We start from the raw sequence: 16,364 nt of genomic DNA on the forward strand, positions 1-16,364 counted from the left end.
GTGTTAGTCTGTATTCGCAAAAAGAAAAGGAGTACTTGTGGCACCTTAGAGACTAACCAATTTATTTGAGCATGAGCTAAGCTCAAGGCCAGCCCTCAGTGTAGGAAGTGGGTAGCCCCTGTGGTGTTACAGACAGTGCTTAAAAGTGGCCTGAAAAAAGTGACAGGGCTGTTATAATTTGGGAGCACGACTTTGGTGAGGCAGAGCTCACAGTGCACCCCTCAGCTCCATTGCTACGTTATTTTATTGCCGGATCCAGGAGTTGTGACTCCTCCCCCCGCAAAGCACTGGTTGTTAGGAGCGAAAAGTCGGGCGGAAGGGACTAATGAGGAGGTGGGACTGAGCGTAAGGCAGGCCCTGGTGTGGTTATGGAGAGGTGCGGGTGGGGTGGCCTTTGACAGGGGGAAGGGGCTGCTCCCGGTGTGTGCGGTGGGGCTCTCCGGTGGGTAGAGAGTACGGGGGGGGGACTTTTTAGTTGGGCGGAACCTTTCTCTCGCCTCCTCTTTCCCGGCGCGGGGAAGCCTTTTCCCCCCGGCCTCAGGCGCGCGCCCGGAGCTCCATGTGGGGCCGCCAAAGCCGCGCAGGGCTGAGTCCGGTTGCCGTAGTAACGCGGGCTTCGGTGTGGGCCGGACGGGGCTTCGCCTCCCTCGCCGGACCGGCGATGGGCAGCTGGGCCGCGGCGGGGCGGCGGCTGAGCGGCTGCCGAGCGCGCGCCGCCCTCCCCGGAGCCCCCGGGCGCGGGGGCAGCTCGTGGCCCGGCGGGGGCCGAGCCGGGAAGCTGAGCGAGCTGCTGCAGAGCTCGGTGGCGGGCGAGGAGGAGCCGGCGCGGCGGCGGCGGCGGCGGCCCCCCCCCCAGGAGGGCACGGTGCTGCTCTTCCCCGGCCAGGGCAGCCAGTTCGTGGGGATGGGCCGGGGGCTCCTGCGCTACCCCAACGTCAGGGACATGTTCCGGGTGGCCGAGAAGGTGCTGGGCTACGACCTGCTCTCGCTCTGCCTGCGGGGGCCGCCGGCCGAGCTGGACCGCACCCTGCACTGCCAGCCTGCCCTCTTCGTCGCCTCCCTGGCCGCCGTCGAGAAGCTCAACCACCAGCAGCCCAGTGTGAGTGGCCGGGGGGGCGCCCAGCCCCGGGCTGCCCTCCTCGACTGGGGCGTGCCCCGGCCCGCGGTCCGGTGCGGGCTCGACGCCCTGGCGTCCCGCACCGCGCTCTCTGGGCGGAGGTATCCGCCGCCAGGGTGTGCACCCCTGTGGGGTGGACCAGGGCCAGCTTTCTAGTTAGGCACATCATGCCTAGGGCAGGGTGACCAGATGTCCTGATTTTTACAGGGACGGTCCCGATACTGGGGGCTCTTTCTTATATAGGTGCCAATTAACCCCCCCCCGTCCAGATTTCTCACACTTATTACCTGGGGTCACCCGAGTAGGGGCTGCGATGCTTAGGGTTGCCAAGGGTCTCTAATCCCACAAACCCAAACACCCTGGCCTCGCCCCTGCTCACTCCATCTCCCCTCCCTCTGTCACTCGCCCTTCCTTTCATCAGGCTGCGGGAGGAGGTACAGGCTGCTCTGGGAGGGAGTTTGGGTGCAGGAGGGGGCTCAGGGCTGGGGTGCAGGAGGGGATGAGGGGTTCAGGCTCCAGCCGGGCAGGGCTTACCTCAGGTGGCTCCCGGAAGCGATTGGCATGTCCAGCTCCTAGGTTCAGGGTTGGCATATGGCTCTGCGCACTGCCCCTGCCTGCAGGCACCGCCCTCGCAGCTCCCATTGGCTGTGGTTCCCGGCCAATGGGAGCTATGGAGTCGGAGCTCGGTACACCAACTTTCTAATCACACAAAACCAAACACTCTAGGCCTGCCCCTTCCCCAAGGCCCCACTCCTTTGCCCCTTCCCCAAGATCCTGCTGCCGGCTCACTACGTTTCCCCTCCCTCTGTGGCTCGCTGTCCCCCACCCTCACTCACTTTCACTGGGTTGGGGTGCGGGATGGGGTGAGGGCTCTAACGGGGATGCAGGCTCTGGGTTGGGGCCAGAAATGAGCAGTTCAGGGTGTGGGAGGGGGCTCCTGGCTGGGGCAGGGAGTTGAGGTGCGGGAGAGGGTGAGGGCTCTGGCTGGGAGTGTGGTCTCTGGGGTGGAGCTGGGGATGAGGGGTTTGGGGTACAGGTGGGGGCTCCAGGCTGGGGGGGTCAGGGATTTGGAATGTGGGAGGGGACTGTGGGTTGAGCTAGGGGGTTGGGGTGCAGGAGAGGGCTCTGGGTTGGAGGGGGGCTCAGAGTTGGGGTGCAGGCTTACCTCGGGTGGCTCCCAGACAGCAGGGCGAAGGCAGGCTCCCTGCCTCTCCTGGCTCCATGCTGCGCCCTGGAAGCAGCCAGCTAGGCCAGGGGGCTAGGAGACTCTCTTGCCTGTAGGCACTGCCTCCCCCTGGCCACAGTTCCCGGCCAATGGGAGTGCAGAGCCATTGCTCGGGGCGGGGGCAGCACACAGAGCTTCCTGGTTCCCCTTCCTAGGAGCTGGACCTGCTGGCCACTTCCGGGACGCAGCGCAGTGCCAGGACAGGTAGCCTGCCTTAGCCCTGCAGTGCTACCAATTGGACTTTTAACGGTCCAGTTGGCGGTGCTGACAGGAGCCACCAGGGTCACTTTTTGACTGGGCATTCCCGTTGAAAACCGGACACCTGGCAGCCCTAGGCAGCGCACAGAGACCTCCTGGCCGCCCCTGCACCTAGGAGCCAGAGCAACGTGCCTATCGCTTCCGGGAGCCATGTGGAGTCAGAGTAAGTAGGGAGCCTGCCTTAGCCCCATTGCACTGCCAGACTTTTAGTGGCCTATTTAAATCTCCTGGATTGGTTTCAATAGCCTCTTGGAGATGGAGGCTGATTGTGGGAGACTCTTGGCCTGCCGGTGTTCTAGTGGCACCTTACTTCTCTAAGGTTTCAGAGTAGCAGCCATGTTAGTCTGTATCCGCAAAAAAAAAAGGAGTACTTTTGGCACCTTAGGGTATGTCTACACTACGGAATAAGGTCGAATTTATAGAAGTCGGTTTTTTAGAAATCGGTTTTATATATTCGAGTGTGTGTGTCCCCACAGAAAATGCTCTAAGTGCATTAAGTGCATTAACTCGGCGGAGCGCTTCCACAGTACCGAGGCTAGAGTCGACTTCCGGAGCGTTGCACTGTGGGTAGCTATCCCACAGTTCCCGCAGTCTCCGCTGCCCATTGGAATTCTGGGTTGAGATCCCAATGCCTGATGGGGCTAAAACATTGTCGCGGGTGGTTCTGGGTACATATCGTCAGGCCCCCGTTCCCTCCCTTCCTCCATGAAAGCAAGGGCAGACAATCATTTCACGCCTTTTTTCCTGAGTTACCTGTGCAGGCGCCATACCACTGCAAGCATGGAGCCCGCTTAGGTAACCGTCACCCTATGTCTCCTGGGTGCTGGCAGACGCGGTACGGCATTGCTACACAGTAGCAGCAACCCCTTGCCTTGTGGCAGCAGACGGTACAGTACGACTGGTAGCCGTCATTGTCATGTCCGAGGTGCTCCTGGTCGCCTCTGTGAGGTCGATCAGGAGCGCCTGGGCAGACATGAGCGCAGGGACTAAATTTGGAGTGACTTGACCAGGTCATTCTCTTTAGTCCTGCAGTCAGTCCTATTGAACCGTCTTATGGTGAGCGGGCAGGCGATACGGACTGCTAGCAGTCGTACTGTACCATCTTCTGCCGAGCAGCCATGAGATGTGGATGGCATGCAGTCCTTCTGCACCGTCTGCTGCCAGCCAAAGATGTAAAAGATAGATGGAGTGGGTCAAAACAAGAAAGAGACCAGATTTGTTTTGTACTCATTTGCCTCCTCCCCTGTCTAGGGGACCCATTCCTCTAGGTCACACTGCAGTCACTCACAGAGAAGGTGCAGCGAGGTAAATCTAGCCATGTATCAATCAGAGGCCAGGCTAACCTCCTTGTTCCAATAAGAATGATAACTTAGGTCCACCATTACTTATTGGAACCCTCCGTGAAGTCCTGCCTGAAATACTCCTTGATGTAAAGACACCCACTTTGTTGATTTTAGCTCCCTGAAGCCAACCCTGAAAGCCGTGTCGTCAGTCGCCCCTCCCTCCGTCAGAGCAACGGCAGACAATCGTTCTGCGCCTTTTTTCTGTGCGGACGCCATACCAAGGCAAGCATGGAGGCCGCTCAGCTCACTTTGGCAATTAGGAGCACATTAAACACCACACGCATTATCCAGCAGTATATGCAGCACCAGAACCTGGCAAAGCGATACCGGGCGAGGAGGCGACGTCAGCGCGGTCACGTGAGTGATCAGGACATGGACACAGATTTCTCTGAAAGCATGGGCCCTGCCAATGCATGCATCATGGTGCTAATGGGGCAGGTTCATGCTGTGGAACGCCGATTCTGGGCTCGGGAAACAAGCACAGACTGGTGGGACCGCATAGTGTTGCAGGTCTGGGACGATTCCCAGTGGCTGCGAAACTTTCGCATGCGTAAGGGCACTTTCATGGAACTTTGTGACTTGCTTTCCCCTGCCCTGAGGGGCATGAATACCAAGATGAGAGCAGCCCTCACAGTTGAGAAGCGAGTGGCGATAGCCCTGTGGAAGCTTGCAACGCCAGACAGCTACCGGTCAGTTGGGAATCAATTTGGAGTGGGCAAATCTACTGTGGGGGCTGCTGTGATGCAAGTAGCCCACGCAATCAAAGATCTGCTGATATCAAGGGTAGTGACCCTGGGAAATGTGCAGGTCATAGTGGATGGCTTTGCTGCAATGGGGTTCCCTAACTGTGGTGGGGCTATAGACGGAACCCATATCCCTATCTTGGCACCGGAGCACCAAGCCGCCGAGTACATAAACCGCAAGGGGTACTTTTCGATAGTGCTGCAAGCTCTGGTGGATCACAAGGGACGTTTCACCAACATCAATGTGGGATGGCCGGGAAAGGTGCATGATGCTCGCATCTTCAGGAACTCTGGTCTGTTTCAAAAGCTGCAGGAAGGGACTTTATTCCCAGACCAGAAAATAACTGTTGGGGATGTTGAAATGCCTATATGTATCCTTGGGGACCCAGCCTACCCCTTAATGCCATGGCTCATGAAGCCGTACACAGGCAGCCTGGACAGTAGTCAGGAGCTGTTCAACTACAGGCTGAGCAAGTGCAGAATGGTGGTAGAATGTGCATTTGGACGTTTAAAGGCGCGCTGGCGCAGTTCACTGACTCGCTTAGACCTCAGCGAAACCAATATTCTCACTGTTATTACTGCTTGCTGTGTGCTCCACAATATCTGTGAGAGTAAGGGGGAGACGTTTATGGTGGGGTGGGAGGTTGAGGCAAATCGCCTGGCTGCTGGTTACGCGCAGCCAGACACCAGGGCGGTTAGAAGAGCACAGGAGGGCGCGGTACGCATCAGAGAAGCTTTGAAAACCAGTTTCATGACTGGCCAGGCTACGGTGTGAAAGTTCTGTTTGTTTCTCCTTGATGAAACCCCCCGCCCCTTGGTTCACTCTACTTCCCTGTAAGCTAACCACCCGCCCCTCCTCCCTTCAATCACTGCTTGCAGAGGCAATAAAGTCATTGTTGCTTCACATTCATGCATTCTTTATTCATTCATCACACAAATAGGGGGATGACTACCAAGGTAGCCCAGGAGGGGTAGTGGAGGAGGGAAGGAAAATGCCACACAGCACTTTAAGCACAGCACTTTAAAAGTTTACAACTTTAAAATTTATTGAATGACAGCCTTCTTTTTTTTGGGCAATCCTCTGTGGTGGAGTGGCTGGTTGGCCGGAGGCCCCCCCACCGCGTTCTTGGGCGTCTGGGTGTGGAGGCTATGGAACTTGGGGAGGAGGGCGGTTGGTTACAGAGGGGCAGCAGTGGCAGTCTGTGCTCCAGCTGCCTTTGCTGCAGCTCAACCATACACTGGAGCATACTGGTTTGGTCCTGCAGCAGCCTCAGCATTGAATCCTGCCTCCTCTCGTCACGCTGCCGCCACATTTGAGCTTCAGCCCTCTCTTCAGCCCGCCACTTACTCTCTTCAGCCCGCCACCTCTCCTCCCGGTCTTTTTGTGCTTTCCTGCACTCTGACATTATTTGCCTCCACGCATTCGTCTGTGCTCTGTCAGTGTGGGAGGACAGCATGAGCTCGGAGAACATTTCATCGCGAGTGTGTTTTTTTTTCTTTCTAAGCTTCACTAGCCTCTGGGAAGGAGAAGATCCTGTGATCATTGAAACACATGCAGCTGGTGGAGAAAAAAAAAGGGACAGCGGTATTTAAAAAGACACATTTTATAAAACAGTGGCTACACTCTTTCAGGGTAAACCTTGCTGTTAACATTACATACATAGCACATGTGCTTTCGTTACAAGGTCGCATTTTGCCTCCTCCCACCGCGTGACTACCCCCTCAACCTTCCCCCCTCCCTGTGGCTAACAGCGGGGAACATTTCTGTTTAGCCACAGGCAAACAGCCCAGCAGGAATGGGTTCCTCTGAGTGTCCCCTGAAGAAAAGCACTCTATTTCAACCAGGTGACCATGAATTATATTTCACTCTCCTGAGGATAACACAGAGAGATAAAGAACGGATTTTGTTTGAATGCCAGCAAACATACACTGCAATGCTTTGTTCTACAATGATTCCCGAGTACGTGTTACTGGCCTGGAGTGGTAAAGTGTCCTACCATGAAGGACGCAATAAGGCTGCCCTCCCCAGAAACCTTTTGCAAAGGCTTTAGGACTACATCTAGGAGAACCGCAAATGCCAGGGCAAAGTAATCCTTTCACATGCTTGCTTTTAAACCATGTATAATATTTTAAAAGGTACACTCACCAGAGGTCCCTTTTCCGCCTGCTGGGTCCAGGAGGTAGCCTTGGGTGGGTTCGGGGGGTACAGGCTCCAGGTCTAGGGTGAGAAACAGTTCCTGGCTGTCGGGAAAACCGGTTTCTCCGCTTGCTTGCTGTGAGCTATCTACAACCTCCTCCTCCTCATCATCTTCTTCTTCATCCCCAAAACCTGCTTCCGTATTGCCTCCATCTCCATTGAAGGAGTCAAACAACACGGCTGGGGTAGTGGTGGCTGAACCCCCTAAAATGGCATGCAGCTCATCATAGAAGCGGCATGTTTGGGGCTCTGACCCAGAGCGGCTGTTCGCCTCTCTGGTTTTCTGGTAGGCTTGCCTCAGCTCCTTCAGTTTCACGCGGCACTGCTTCGGGTCCCTGATATGGCCTCTGTCCTTCATGCCCTGGGAGATTTTCACAAAGGTTTTGGCATTTCGAAAACTGGAACGGAGTTCTGATAGCACGGATTCCTCTCCCCAAACAGCGATCAGATCCCGTACCTCCCGTTCGGTCCATGCTGGAGCTCTTTTGCGATTCTGGGACTCCATCATGGTCACCTGTGCTGATGAGCTCTGCATGGTCACCTGCAGCTTGCCACGCTGGCCAAACAGGAAATGAGATTCAAAAGTTCGCGGTTCTTTTCCTGTCTACCTGGCCAGTGCATCTGAGTTGAGAGTGCTGTCCAGAGCGGTCATAATGGAGCACTCTGGGATAGCTCCCGGAGGCCAATACCATCGAATTCTGTCCACAGTACCCCAAATTCGAGCCGGCAACGTCGATTTAAGCGCTAATCCACTTGTCAGGGGTGGAGTAAGGAAATCGATTTTAAGAGCCCTTTAAGTTGAAATAAAGGGCTTCAATGTGTGGACGGGTGCAGGTTTACATCGATTTAACGCTGCTAAATTCGACCTAACGTCCTAGTGTAGACCAGGGCTTAGAGACTAACAAATATATTTGAGCATAAGCTTTCGTCAGCTACAGCACACTTCATCGGATGCATGCAGTAGTACTCCTTTTCTTTTTACTTCTCTCAAACTGTGTGCAACAGAAAGGTCAGCTGTAGCGGGGAAGTGGGGGGGAGGAGGTGAAGATGCTGTGCCTAGGGGCGCCGAAGATGTAAATCCGGCACTGACGAGGACCTCTCTGTGAGACATTCATTCAGGTCCATCGTGTCACCATGAGCTCGCCCTGCATGTGTAAGCCTAAATGTTCCGAAGTGACACCTCATTTTAGGTGTCTCTCTTTTTGAGTGTCCAACTCAAAACATGATGTGCCTGTTACTAATGCTGAGTGACCTCCACTCCAGTTGAAGTCCATGGGAACTGTATGTGCTTAGTACCTTGGAAAACCAGCGCAAGGTGTTCAAAGTTGGGCATCCAAAAATGACATGGTTGCTTCTGAAATTTTGGGCTTTGGTTTTTCTCAGGATATCTTGATATGGTCTAATTTGTTGTTTTATTATTTCAGGTCATTGAGAGCTGTGTTGCAGCCGCTGGGTTCAGTGTTGGAGAGTTTGCAGCCCTAGTGTTTGCTGGAGCCTTAGATTATACAGAAGGTACTTAAAGGAATATTTCTAATATATTAGGAATCATATTTCAAAGTGGTTTCCCCTCCACTCACATACAACTCTTCCAAAACACCCCTCTATGACAACTTTTCCTTGCTGCTTCACCTCCTTTCCTTCCGAATATACATTTCTAAATTCAGTTTCTGCTTAAGCCACTTAATACAGTATTTCACATTTAAATAAAAACAATTACATATTATATACGCATAGTCATAAAAGAAACATATTTTAAGCCTGATCCTGCAGTTTATTGCATGTGGAGGAAACATTTTTCTCAGTTGGAATGAAGTTGTGAGAACAGAATCAGTCCCTACTTTAAAGCTAGCTTAAATAGCTATTTTAGATACTTGGGTTGTAGCATACAGAAATTGTTTCACTGTGTGACAGACTGTTAAGACGTTGACACTAAAAAAAAGTTTCCTAGATTTATTATTGATGAGGATTATAATTGGTTATAAATAAACTAAATTTACTATAAGCCTAGGAAACTTGTAATTTAATACATTACAAGAGGATTATATTAATATTTTTATAAAATTTTTAATATCTTGTGAAAATTAAAATTTTGTAAGTACAATGTTAAATGTTTTAGTTTTTGCCTTAAACTTGCTTTCAGCAAATTTAGAAATGCTAAGCTACACATTTTTAGGAGAACATGTGATTACTGACTCTAAACACTGAGAAATGTAAATTATATGTAACTATTTTGAATTAAATATTGTGAAGCATTCACTGTTGGACTTCTGTAAAGGAAAGAGGTGTATATGAGAGGGATAAACACAATTTATATTAATGTTCTTTTTTGAAAGGTTGCTAATTGTCTACAGTATAACATTTTAATGAACTTAACCATTTTTTTCTGAAGTTTATGCTTATTTAGAATTTTTGTTCTCTCTCTAGCCTTGTACGCAGTGAAAGTGCGTGCTGAAGCTATGCAAAAGGCCTCAGAAGCTGTCCCAAGTGGGATGCTATCAGTTATTGGTCAACGTGAGTCAAATTACAACTTTGCCTGCTTCGAAGCTCGTGAACACTGTAAATCATTGGGTATAGAAAATCCTGTGTGTGAAGTTTCAAATTACCTGTTTCCAGATAGCAGAGTCATTGCAGGCCATTTGCAGGTATTACTTCAAAATAAACATGTAAACACATTTTAATAATAGTTTACCATCCTATAGATCTGTAGGAAGATGAACAATATTGGCACAACTTTGGCCAATGTGAATATGTCAACAAAGTATATGGTTTGGGTTTCTGCAGTCCATGTCCAATTGTATGTTGTGGTCAAGTAGTACTTTTCTCTGAACTGCATGATTTAGGTCCCTGGGGGAGGATAAATTTAGTATGTGTTTTTGAAAGACAGACAAATCAGATTATTTACTTTACAGAATTCAGGGCAAAGTGATATTAATCAGGGCTTTTTCTTTTTCTTATAGGCTTTGGAATTCTTGCAGGAGAATTCCCGAAAATATTATTTTAAGCGAACAAAAATGCTTCCAGTCAGTGGTGCTTTTCACACAAGACTCATGGAACCAGCAACAGAGCCTTTGGCTGAAGTTCTAAAATCAATTGAGATTCAGAAACCATTCATCTGTGTCTATTCGAACGTTGATAGCAAAAAATATATGCATTCAAAACACATTCAGCGTTTGTTAGTAAAGCAGCTTGTTTCACCTGTTAAGTGGGAACAGACTATGCATGCTATATATGAAAGAAAACAAGGAGTAGAGTTTCCTTATACATATGAAGTGGGGCCTGGGAAGCAGCTAGGAGCAATCCTCAGAAACTGCAATTTAAAGGCTTGGAAGCTGTATAAACATATTGATGTTTCAGAAGATGAAGAAGCAGAGGAAATGTAGTTCTGAAGGAAAATCCACATGATTCCTCCCCCCGCCCCCCGCTTAATTTTAAATGATTTTATCACTCCTGAAAGGCAGATACGACAACCCCTGAAGACTGAAGTCCTCTCTTTATCTTATCCCCAGAAGAGCTCAGCACACACAATTGCAATGCAAGGTTTCCTTCCCTGTCTTACAGCTCCAGCATGCATCAGACTTTACGTGGAAGGATCACTTCTAAGGTTCGGCCATTCAACCTGTCATTTCTGAGACAGCCAACAAAGATGCCAGTTCACTATTAGATTTGGGCCCGGTCCTGCAAGCAAATCCACATATGCAGGCCCTTTTACCCATGTGGAGTTAAGTTGAAGTCAGTAGGGTTGTGTCCATGTGCAAAGGTCTTTTTGCTTGGATCTAGTTGCAGAATCAGGCCCTTTTTAATATTATTTTCTTTTTTGGACTTCTGTTTATTAGGATCAAGAATTAATTTCGATAAACTATTGGAGTATAACAACTTTCAGTCACTACCATGTTTTGTTTTATAAGGTATCTAATCAGTGGGACAAATAACTGAAATGCTCTCTTTTTTCTTTCTTTTTTTTTAAATTTTATTTCTACAGGAAAAGTTTATTTTTTTCCATGAGTCAGATAAATTAGAAAATTATTATTAGAAATAGTTTTTTCTTAAGGTTGCATTAATAATACATTATTTCTAAAGCTCTTCCTCCATGAATTAATGCTATCCGTGTAGTAATTACACAAAGTCCATCTGTGGAAGGAAGTGTTTTCCTTCCTCTGTGCTCACTGTGTTTCAAGATCATTGTAGAGGGTTTCCTTTCCTAAGTTACCAGAGGCAGATGTGACCTTTTTCACCTTATAGCCAGTGCCACCCCTCTCAGAAGCTTTACCAGAATGCTCTACCACCAGATAGGTATAAATAATAGGCTTGAGTTCCCTGTCTGTGGCACTTCTTTAGATCATACAACTCAGCCGGTTAGTTAGTTATTGGGCCAAGCTGATCCTTTGAACCTCTTTTAAGGAAGCAGAAAAATGGCTATACTAAATCTTTGCAGCTTCTCCTTACCCCTGTGCTTAGAATAGGGGCCGCAAGGAGTGTTCGAAGGTTAGTGCTAGAAAATACTCTATGTACTTCATCCTGCTACAGCCCTGAATAGAGGATCTTGAGTTTTTTGCCACAGCAATAGGAGAGGAATTCAGGTGCAGGAGGAGAGCTAGATCCTTCTACAGCAACAGTAAAATTATCTTCCCTTTCTACTTGTGGGTTGGAGTGTGCTAAGTTGATGAGCAGATCGTATTGGTCCTCTATGCCATACTAGGTGCAGTTCCTTCCCTTCAGGTTAAACAACTGAAGCAGCCCCACTGAAGCCTCTGCGCCCATCAGTACGACTACAAGCTTATATTGTATATGGGCTAGGCTCTCTCTGAACAGTGGGTGAAATAATGGTGCCTTGGGCCCCCTTTCCACCTACTCAGCCAACTAGTGGAGGTGCCCATGGAAGTTATGGGGTGGCTGTTTGCCTCCATAACTAAGGAGGCAGGCTCTACTTTCCGTCTAGCCCTGCATGGCATTCCACTATATGGGGTGATTGTTGTACTTAAGGCATATTGGATTATGCAGTGCCACTCACTGATCCTATCAAGGTTCTCTAGGGAGCATTCCTAGCCAATGGTTGATGAATTAGGCCCTTAAATGAAACAGGTTCTTTTCTTGTTGCTCAATGTATTAATGAATCTCCAGCTTCAAACAAGCATTCATTTAAAATAAAGCATATTGTGTCTAAGAATTAATCTTCCCCTGTAGAATCCAGTCCTCAAACAACAAATCTGTTAGCAGTTTTAAATGTAATCCAAAAACAGAAGAGATTATTATTTTGAGTTTAGATGCTGCATCTCATTCAGTCTAGCCTCACAGCCATAGGGAAATATGACTCTGAAGCTTATTATTAAAGACAAGATGTTTGTGTCTATCTTCCTCAAACGGTACCAGACTGCCCATAGGAAAAAACATAGGTTTAAAAAAAATCGGAGAAGAAAGAACAAATTCTCATCTGGTAATTATCCCTGAGGCTCTTATGACACAGCCTTGAGTCAGAACTAGGGGGAAGAAGAGAAGGGTGAAGCCAAGCTATTTCCATGGCACCTATTTGAGACTGTTGAAACAATCATCATCCTGGATATTCAGCCCAAACATCTAGAGGCGCTTTATTTAAAAAAATGCAAAGCTCCATACAAGTGAGTATTTCTATCAATTAAAAAAGCTGTGCAAGCCTTTGTAATTAAAGGCAGAATAGAAATTCTCCACTGAAGTCAAACAAATGAAGTGACTAAAAAGTTCTGTTTGTTATTGAAGGACAAAAAGACTTGTTACCAAAGGTGGCAACTGCTGCAGCAAAGATTAAGGACATCATTGTCATCTCTTCTTCCAAGGCAGAACTACTAAAAGCCCCTGAACAGGAAGATTTGAATCAGTACTCAGGTCTGACTGCAAGGTGGTGGTATCAGTCTTTTGATTTCCTGTAGCTACATCTTGCTTTTCAAGGGCCATTCTGGCATGGGCAGGTGAAGTGACTAATCTGAGTCCATCAAAATGCAAGAGTTTAAAAACAGTGTTTCAGAAGTCACAGCCTACCTGAGTCTATGTACTAGAGGGTTACCAGGCTGTATTAATTGGATCTAAACTTTGGATCCCACATGCATCTAAGCTGGCTGGGTCTGGGTAACATCCAGTCACTGTTTCTGACTCATGGACTCTGAGGCCCACGTGGTGCAGGCTTCCTGTCTGAAACCCATTATTTGGATGGGAGACTCCACCATGTAACTGTGCTGAAACCCAAGACCATTGCTGAGGCTTCCTAACTGTCCCAAGTCACTTATGGATCCTTCCCCAGAGTCTTGACCCCCCCCCCCCCCCCCATCCTCTGGTTTATAGTTTAATTTTTCAGGACATGTGTCAACTAAGCAACAGAGAGTTCGCACAGAAATTCCTTCAACACTCATAGCTACCACAGGAGAGTTACAGAACGACACAAAGCAATGAATGCGTGAACACACAATCCCCACCTTCACCACTCTTGAGAGGCCTTGGGTTTTTGTCAGCATACTTGGGGAAAGACAGTGCTCCTCCACAGTATCTTGTATTTCTTGTGATGGACTGGCTAACTTGCTTAGAGAACTTGTTCCTCTTAAAAACTGTCTGAGACATTTTTTTCTCCTCTTCCATGAGGGCTGTTCCATGCTCCAACTCTCTATTAGCTGTTAGGCTGAGGGTAGTGAAAAGTCAATTGCTCTCCTGATAGAAACCCCATTGCCTCCAAGGGTAGAATTATTCAATTGTTGAAGGCTGTAAAAGGGTAGGTGGCCCCTTAAATGAAACTGGGCTCGGTGCTCTTCTTCAGTCCAGGTGCTCACAGTTGGGCCAATTAAGAGGGTAGTGCAGCAACTCAGGGGGTATAAAAGGTCAGTTGGGTGTCAAAGCAGTCTGACTGAGTCAGTTAGGAGAAGACAGCTGTTAGAGACAGAAGTGGGTCCTGGGAGAAGGCTGAAGGTAAAGAGAATAGCAAAGGGGTTTGCTGGCTGGTGTCATCCAGGCTAGGGCTGGAGAGTGTTGGAAGCGGAAGTAGCAGTGGGAGTTGCCTCCTGGCCATAAGCTAGAGCTTGAGAGCGCAGGGGAGCAGCGGGGAAACTTACTGCTGACATCTCTAGTACTGGAGAGCTGGATGCATGGGAATAGCAAAAGGGCCAAAGGGAATAAAGGAATGCTTCCCTGGTAAAGATCCTCTCCCAGCATAGAAGTTTTTGGGGGGGTTCCAACTAGGAAGAGCAGGGTTGTACTCTAGCTGGAAGGACTCAGGTGGCTTGCAGAGGGATAGAAGAGGCTGGACAAGGAGCCTGCATATGATGGAAGACACTGAAGTATGGTGAGAATGATCTCCTGGTAGAGGGACTGGGGGGGTTCCTGCTGGAAAGAGGAGGGGTTTAAGGACTGTGCACTGGGGGTTATATGGACTATGTTTTAAGAAGGTTGTTATGAATTACTTGCACTATGTTTTGTTAACAAACTTAACTGACTAGAGGATAAGCTTGTGTGATGTTACTGGGAACTCAAAAGGGAAACCGAGGTGGTGGGGGGGCACTTGCAGGGTTGCCCTGTGGCTATGAGGGTGCCCAGAAGGAGGCCATGTGGTTTATAATGGCCTGGGTTCAGCTCCCCAGACACAATCTCTTCCTGCTACAAAATGAAAATTCTAATCCACACTGAAGACTACAATCTTAAATGCTATTCATAAAACAAAATTACTATAATACATGGACATAGACATGTCCTCCAATCTTATGTGTAATGGGAGAACTGTTCACTGTTGCGCTATCTCCAAACTCTGAGATTTCCAGTGTTATTAGTGGCTTTGAACACTGGTAGACAAACCTTTTTGCTTTGTTGCTGGAAAACTGATACATGGGCACAATGGCTCATTGATAACCTCAAATAATGTGATGGTAAAATAGGGAAAACTATACAGCAGAAGTGGCAAATAATGTCCCTCTCTTTTACCAAGCAACACAAAAAGAGCTACTCTGCAGAGCTACTAGTCTAGATTTGTGAGATGAGACTATGTAGAGGGAGATTTAGAATGGGAGGAAAGTTAAGAGCAGACAGTACCACCAGATGTTCTGCAATTAATATAGTTTAACCTGAGATCCTCTGTCTGGGGAAGTAGTGCCTCTAGGAGACAAGACAAAGATTTGCACAAATATAGGAGACGGCCAGTGTACACTACTGTTGAAACTTTACTAACAAATTTAAACATGCTTTTTGCTAGCACAACTTATCTGATTGGAGGGCCAGATTGGGGTTTTGCCCCTCCCTCAAAAAATTGATATCTATGACCTGAAAAAAAAAAAAGGAAAACCTAGAAAAATGAGAAGAAAATAAGTAATGGCATTTATTTTCCTGCAATAGTTGCACAGAAACCAATACAGTCAAAGAATCCTCTACAATGTACTTGATATTCTTTGTGGTCCTGAAACAGAATGGGGATTCAAGGCACTCAGTAGATTTAGTCAGAAATCAAGACCGAGATCTTAAATAACATTTTGTAGCAGCTCTGTCCCTTCAGAACTTTTACTCTTTAAGAGACCTAAAAGCAGTTACATTCCTGGATAGTTATCTGCTGGATTGCTGCAAGTCCTAGCATTTCTCTTGTCACAGGAAGTGCTTCTAGTATAGGGCTTTTGGATACTGAAGTTTCTGAAAGTTAAAAAAATTCAAACTGCTTCCTGGAGGGCTGCTGTGTTTACCTGTTCCTGGATAACCTTCAACTTTACTCTGCCCACTATATGTATTTGTATATAGTAGGTGTTGGCGGTAGCTACCAGTGAGGTGCTCTGCTCTGGTTCGATGATAAGTCAGCTGCGTATGTGTTCCCTCTGTGTGCTGCCCCAGCTCTGTGCAGACAGCTGACACAGCAGACCCCAAGAGAACCCCCAAAGACCACAGACTCTAGTAAGATACGAAGGCACCCAGCCAGGTTTATTGTCAAATGAAGCACAGTAATATTTTCCTATAGACTCTACAGGACCTTATACAAATATGTGCCCCCTGGCAATGGACGCAGCTCAGTCAGTGACGGGACACTCCACTGCCCCCTAGGCTGGACAAAGATATGTGCTCCCAGACCTACTTTTATACAGTTGCAGGACAGATGACTCATCCCTACTGACGTATTGAGGTACAGCCCCTTGCCTCATTAGGGTGCTGTCTTCCCCCTTTGATCATGTTGGTTCAAACAAACAGATCTGTCCATCATGCTGTCCTTTTGACCCTGTCTTTGGGATGCACCTGGCTGTTCCTTGTTGTATCTGTGAAGTATCCTCATATCGGGCTGTCCAGGTGCCATCTTGGCACACATTCCTCTTATTACTACTTGTATCATTAGCGCATGCTTTCTAGGAGCCCTTTTCTTGCCAAGTTCTGCAATTAGGGCCTGCCTCTGGCTCACAGTCCAGCTTTGCTTAGCAATGCCTGGAAGTACTTTGGTTCAGACTTTAGGCGTCAGACCAGGGCTGATACAAGGGTTTATGTTTCAGGGCCTCTTACTACAGTA

General features: G+C 48.4%; 2 protein-coding genes across 2 annotated transcripts; one reads left to right on the top strand and one right to left on the bottom strand.

Moving 5' to 3' along the window:
• Positions 1–497: 497 nt before the first annotated feature.
• MCAT (malonyl-CoA-acyl carrier protein transacylase) lies at positions 498–12,047 on the top strand. The gene is made up of 4 exons (XM_073316951.1): positions 498–1,099; positions 8,308–8,395; positions 9,308–9,525; positions 9,841–12,047. Exons 1-4 carry the CDS (start codon positions 560–562, stop codon positions 10,261–10,263), a joined length of 1,269 nt encoding a protein of 422 aa, XP_073173052.1. The 5' UTR covers positions 498–559; the 3' UTR covers positions 10,264–12,047.
• On the bottom strand, positions 5,693–11,357 carry LOC140900174 (uncharacterized). The gene is made up of 2 exons (XM_073316964.1): positions 6,833–11,357; positions 5,693–6,244 (listed from the first exon to the last, which is right to left on the bottom strand). Exons 1-2 carry the CDS (start codon positions 7,416–7,418, stop codon positions 5,724–5,726), a joined length of 1,107 nt encoding a protein of 368 aa, XP_073173065.1. The 5' UTR covers positions 7,419–11,357; the 3' UTR covers positions 5,693–5,723.
• Positions 12,048–16,364: the final 4,317 nt, after the last annotated feature.

Source organism: Lepidochelys kempii, chromosome 1, assembly GCF_965140265.1.
Source record: "Lepidochelys kempii isolate rLepKem1 chromosome 1, rLepKem1.hap2, whole genome shotgun sequence".
Lineage (NCBI taxonomy): Eukaryota > Metazoa > Chordata > Testudines > Cheloniidae > Lepidochelys > Lepidochelys kempii.

Excerpts from the sequence above, each read along its gene's own strand:
- MCAT (XM_073316951.1), top strand. The coding sequence starts at position 560 with ATGTGGGGCCGCCAAAGCCGCGCAGGGCTGAGTCCGGTTGCCGTAGTA. Across the intron at positions 1,100-8,307 it reads TCAACCACCAGCAGCCCAGT|GTCATTGAGAGCTGTGTTGC; the intron begins GTGAGTGGCCGG and ends TTATTATTTCAG. Across the intron at positions 9,526-9,840 it reads TCATTGCAGGCCATTTGCAG|GCTTTGGAATTCTTGCAGGA; the intron begins GTATTACTTCAA and ends TTTTTCTTATAG.
- LOC140900174 (XM_073316964.1), bottom strand. The coding sequence starts at position 7,418 with ATGCAGAGCTCATCAGCACAGGTGACCATGATGGAGTCCCAGAATCGC. Across the intron at positions 6,245-6,832 it reads AGGCGGAAAAGGGACCTCTG|CTGCATGTGTTTCAATGATC; the intron begins GTGAGTGTACCT and ends TTTCTCCACCAG.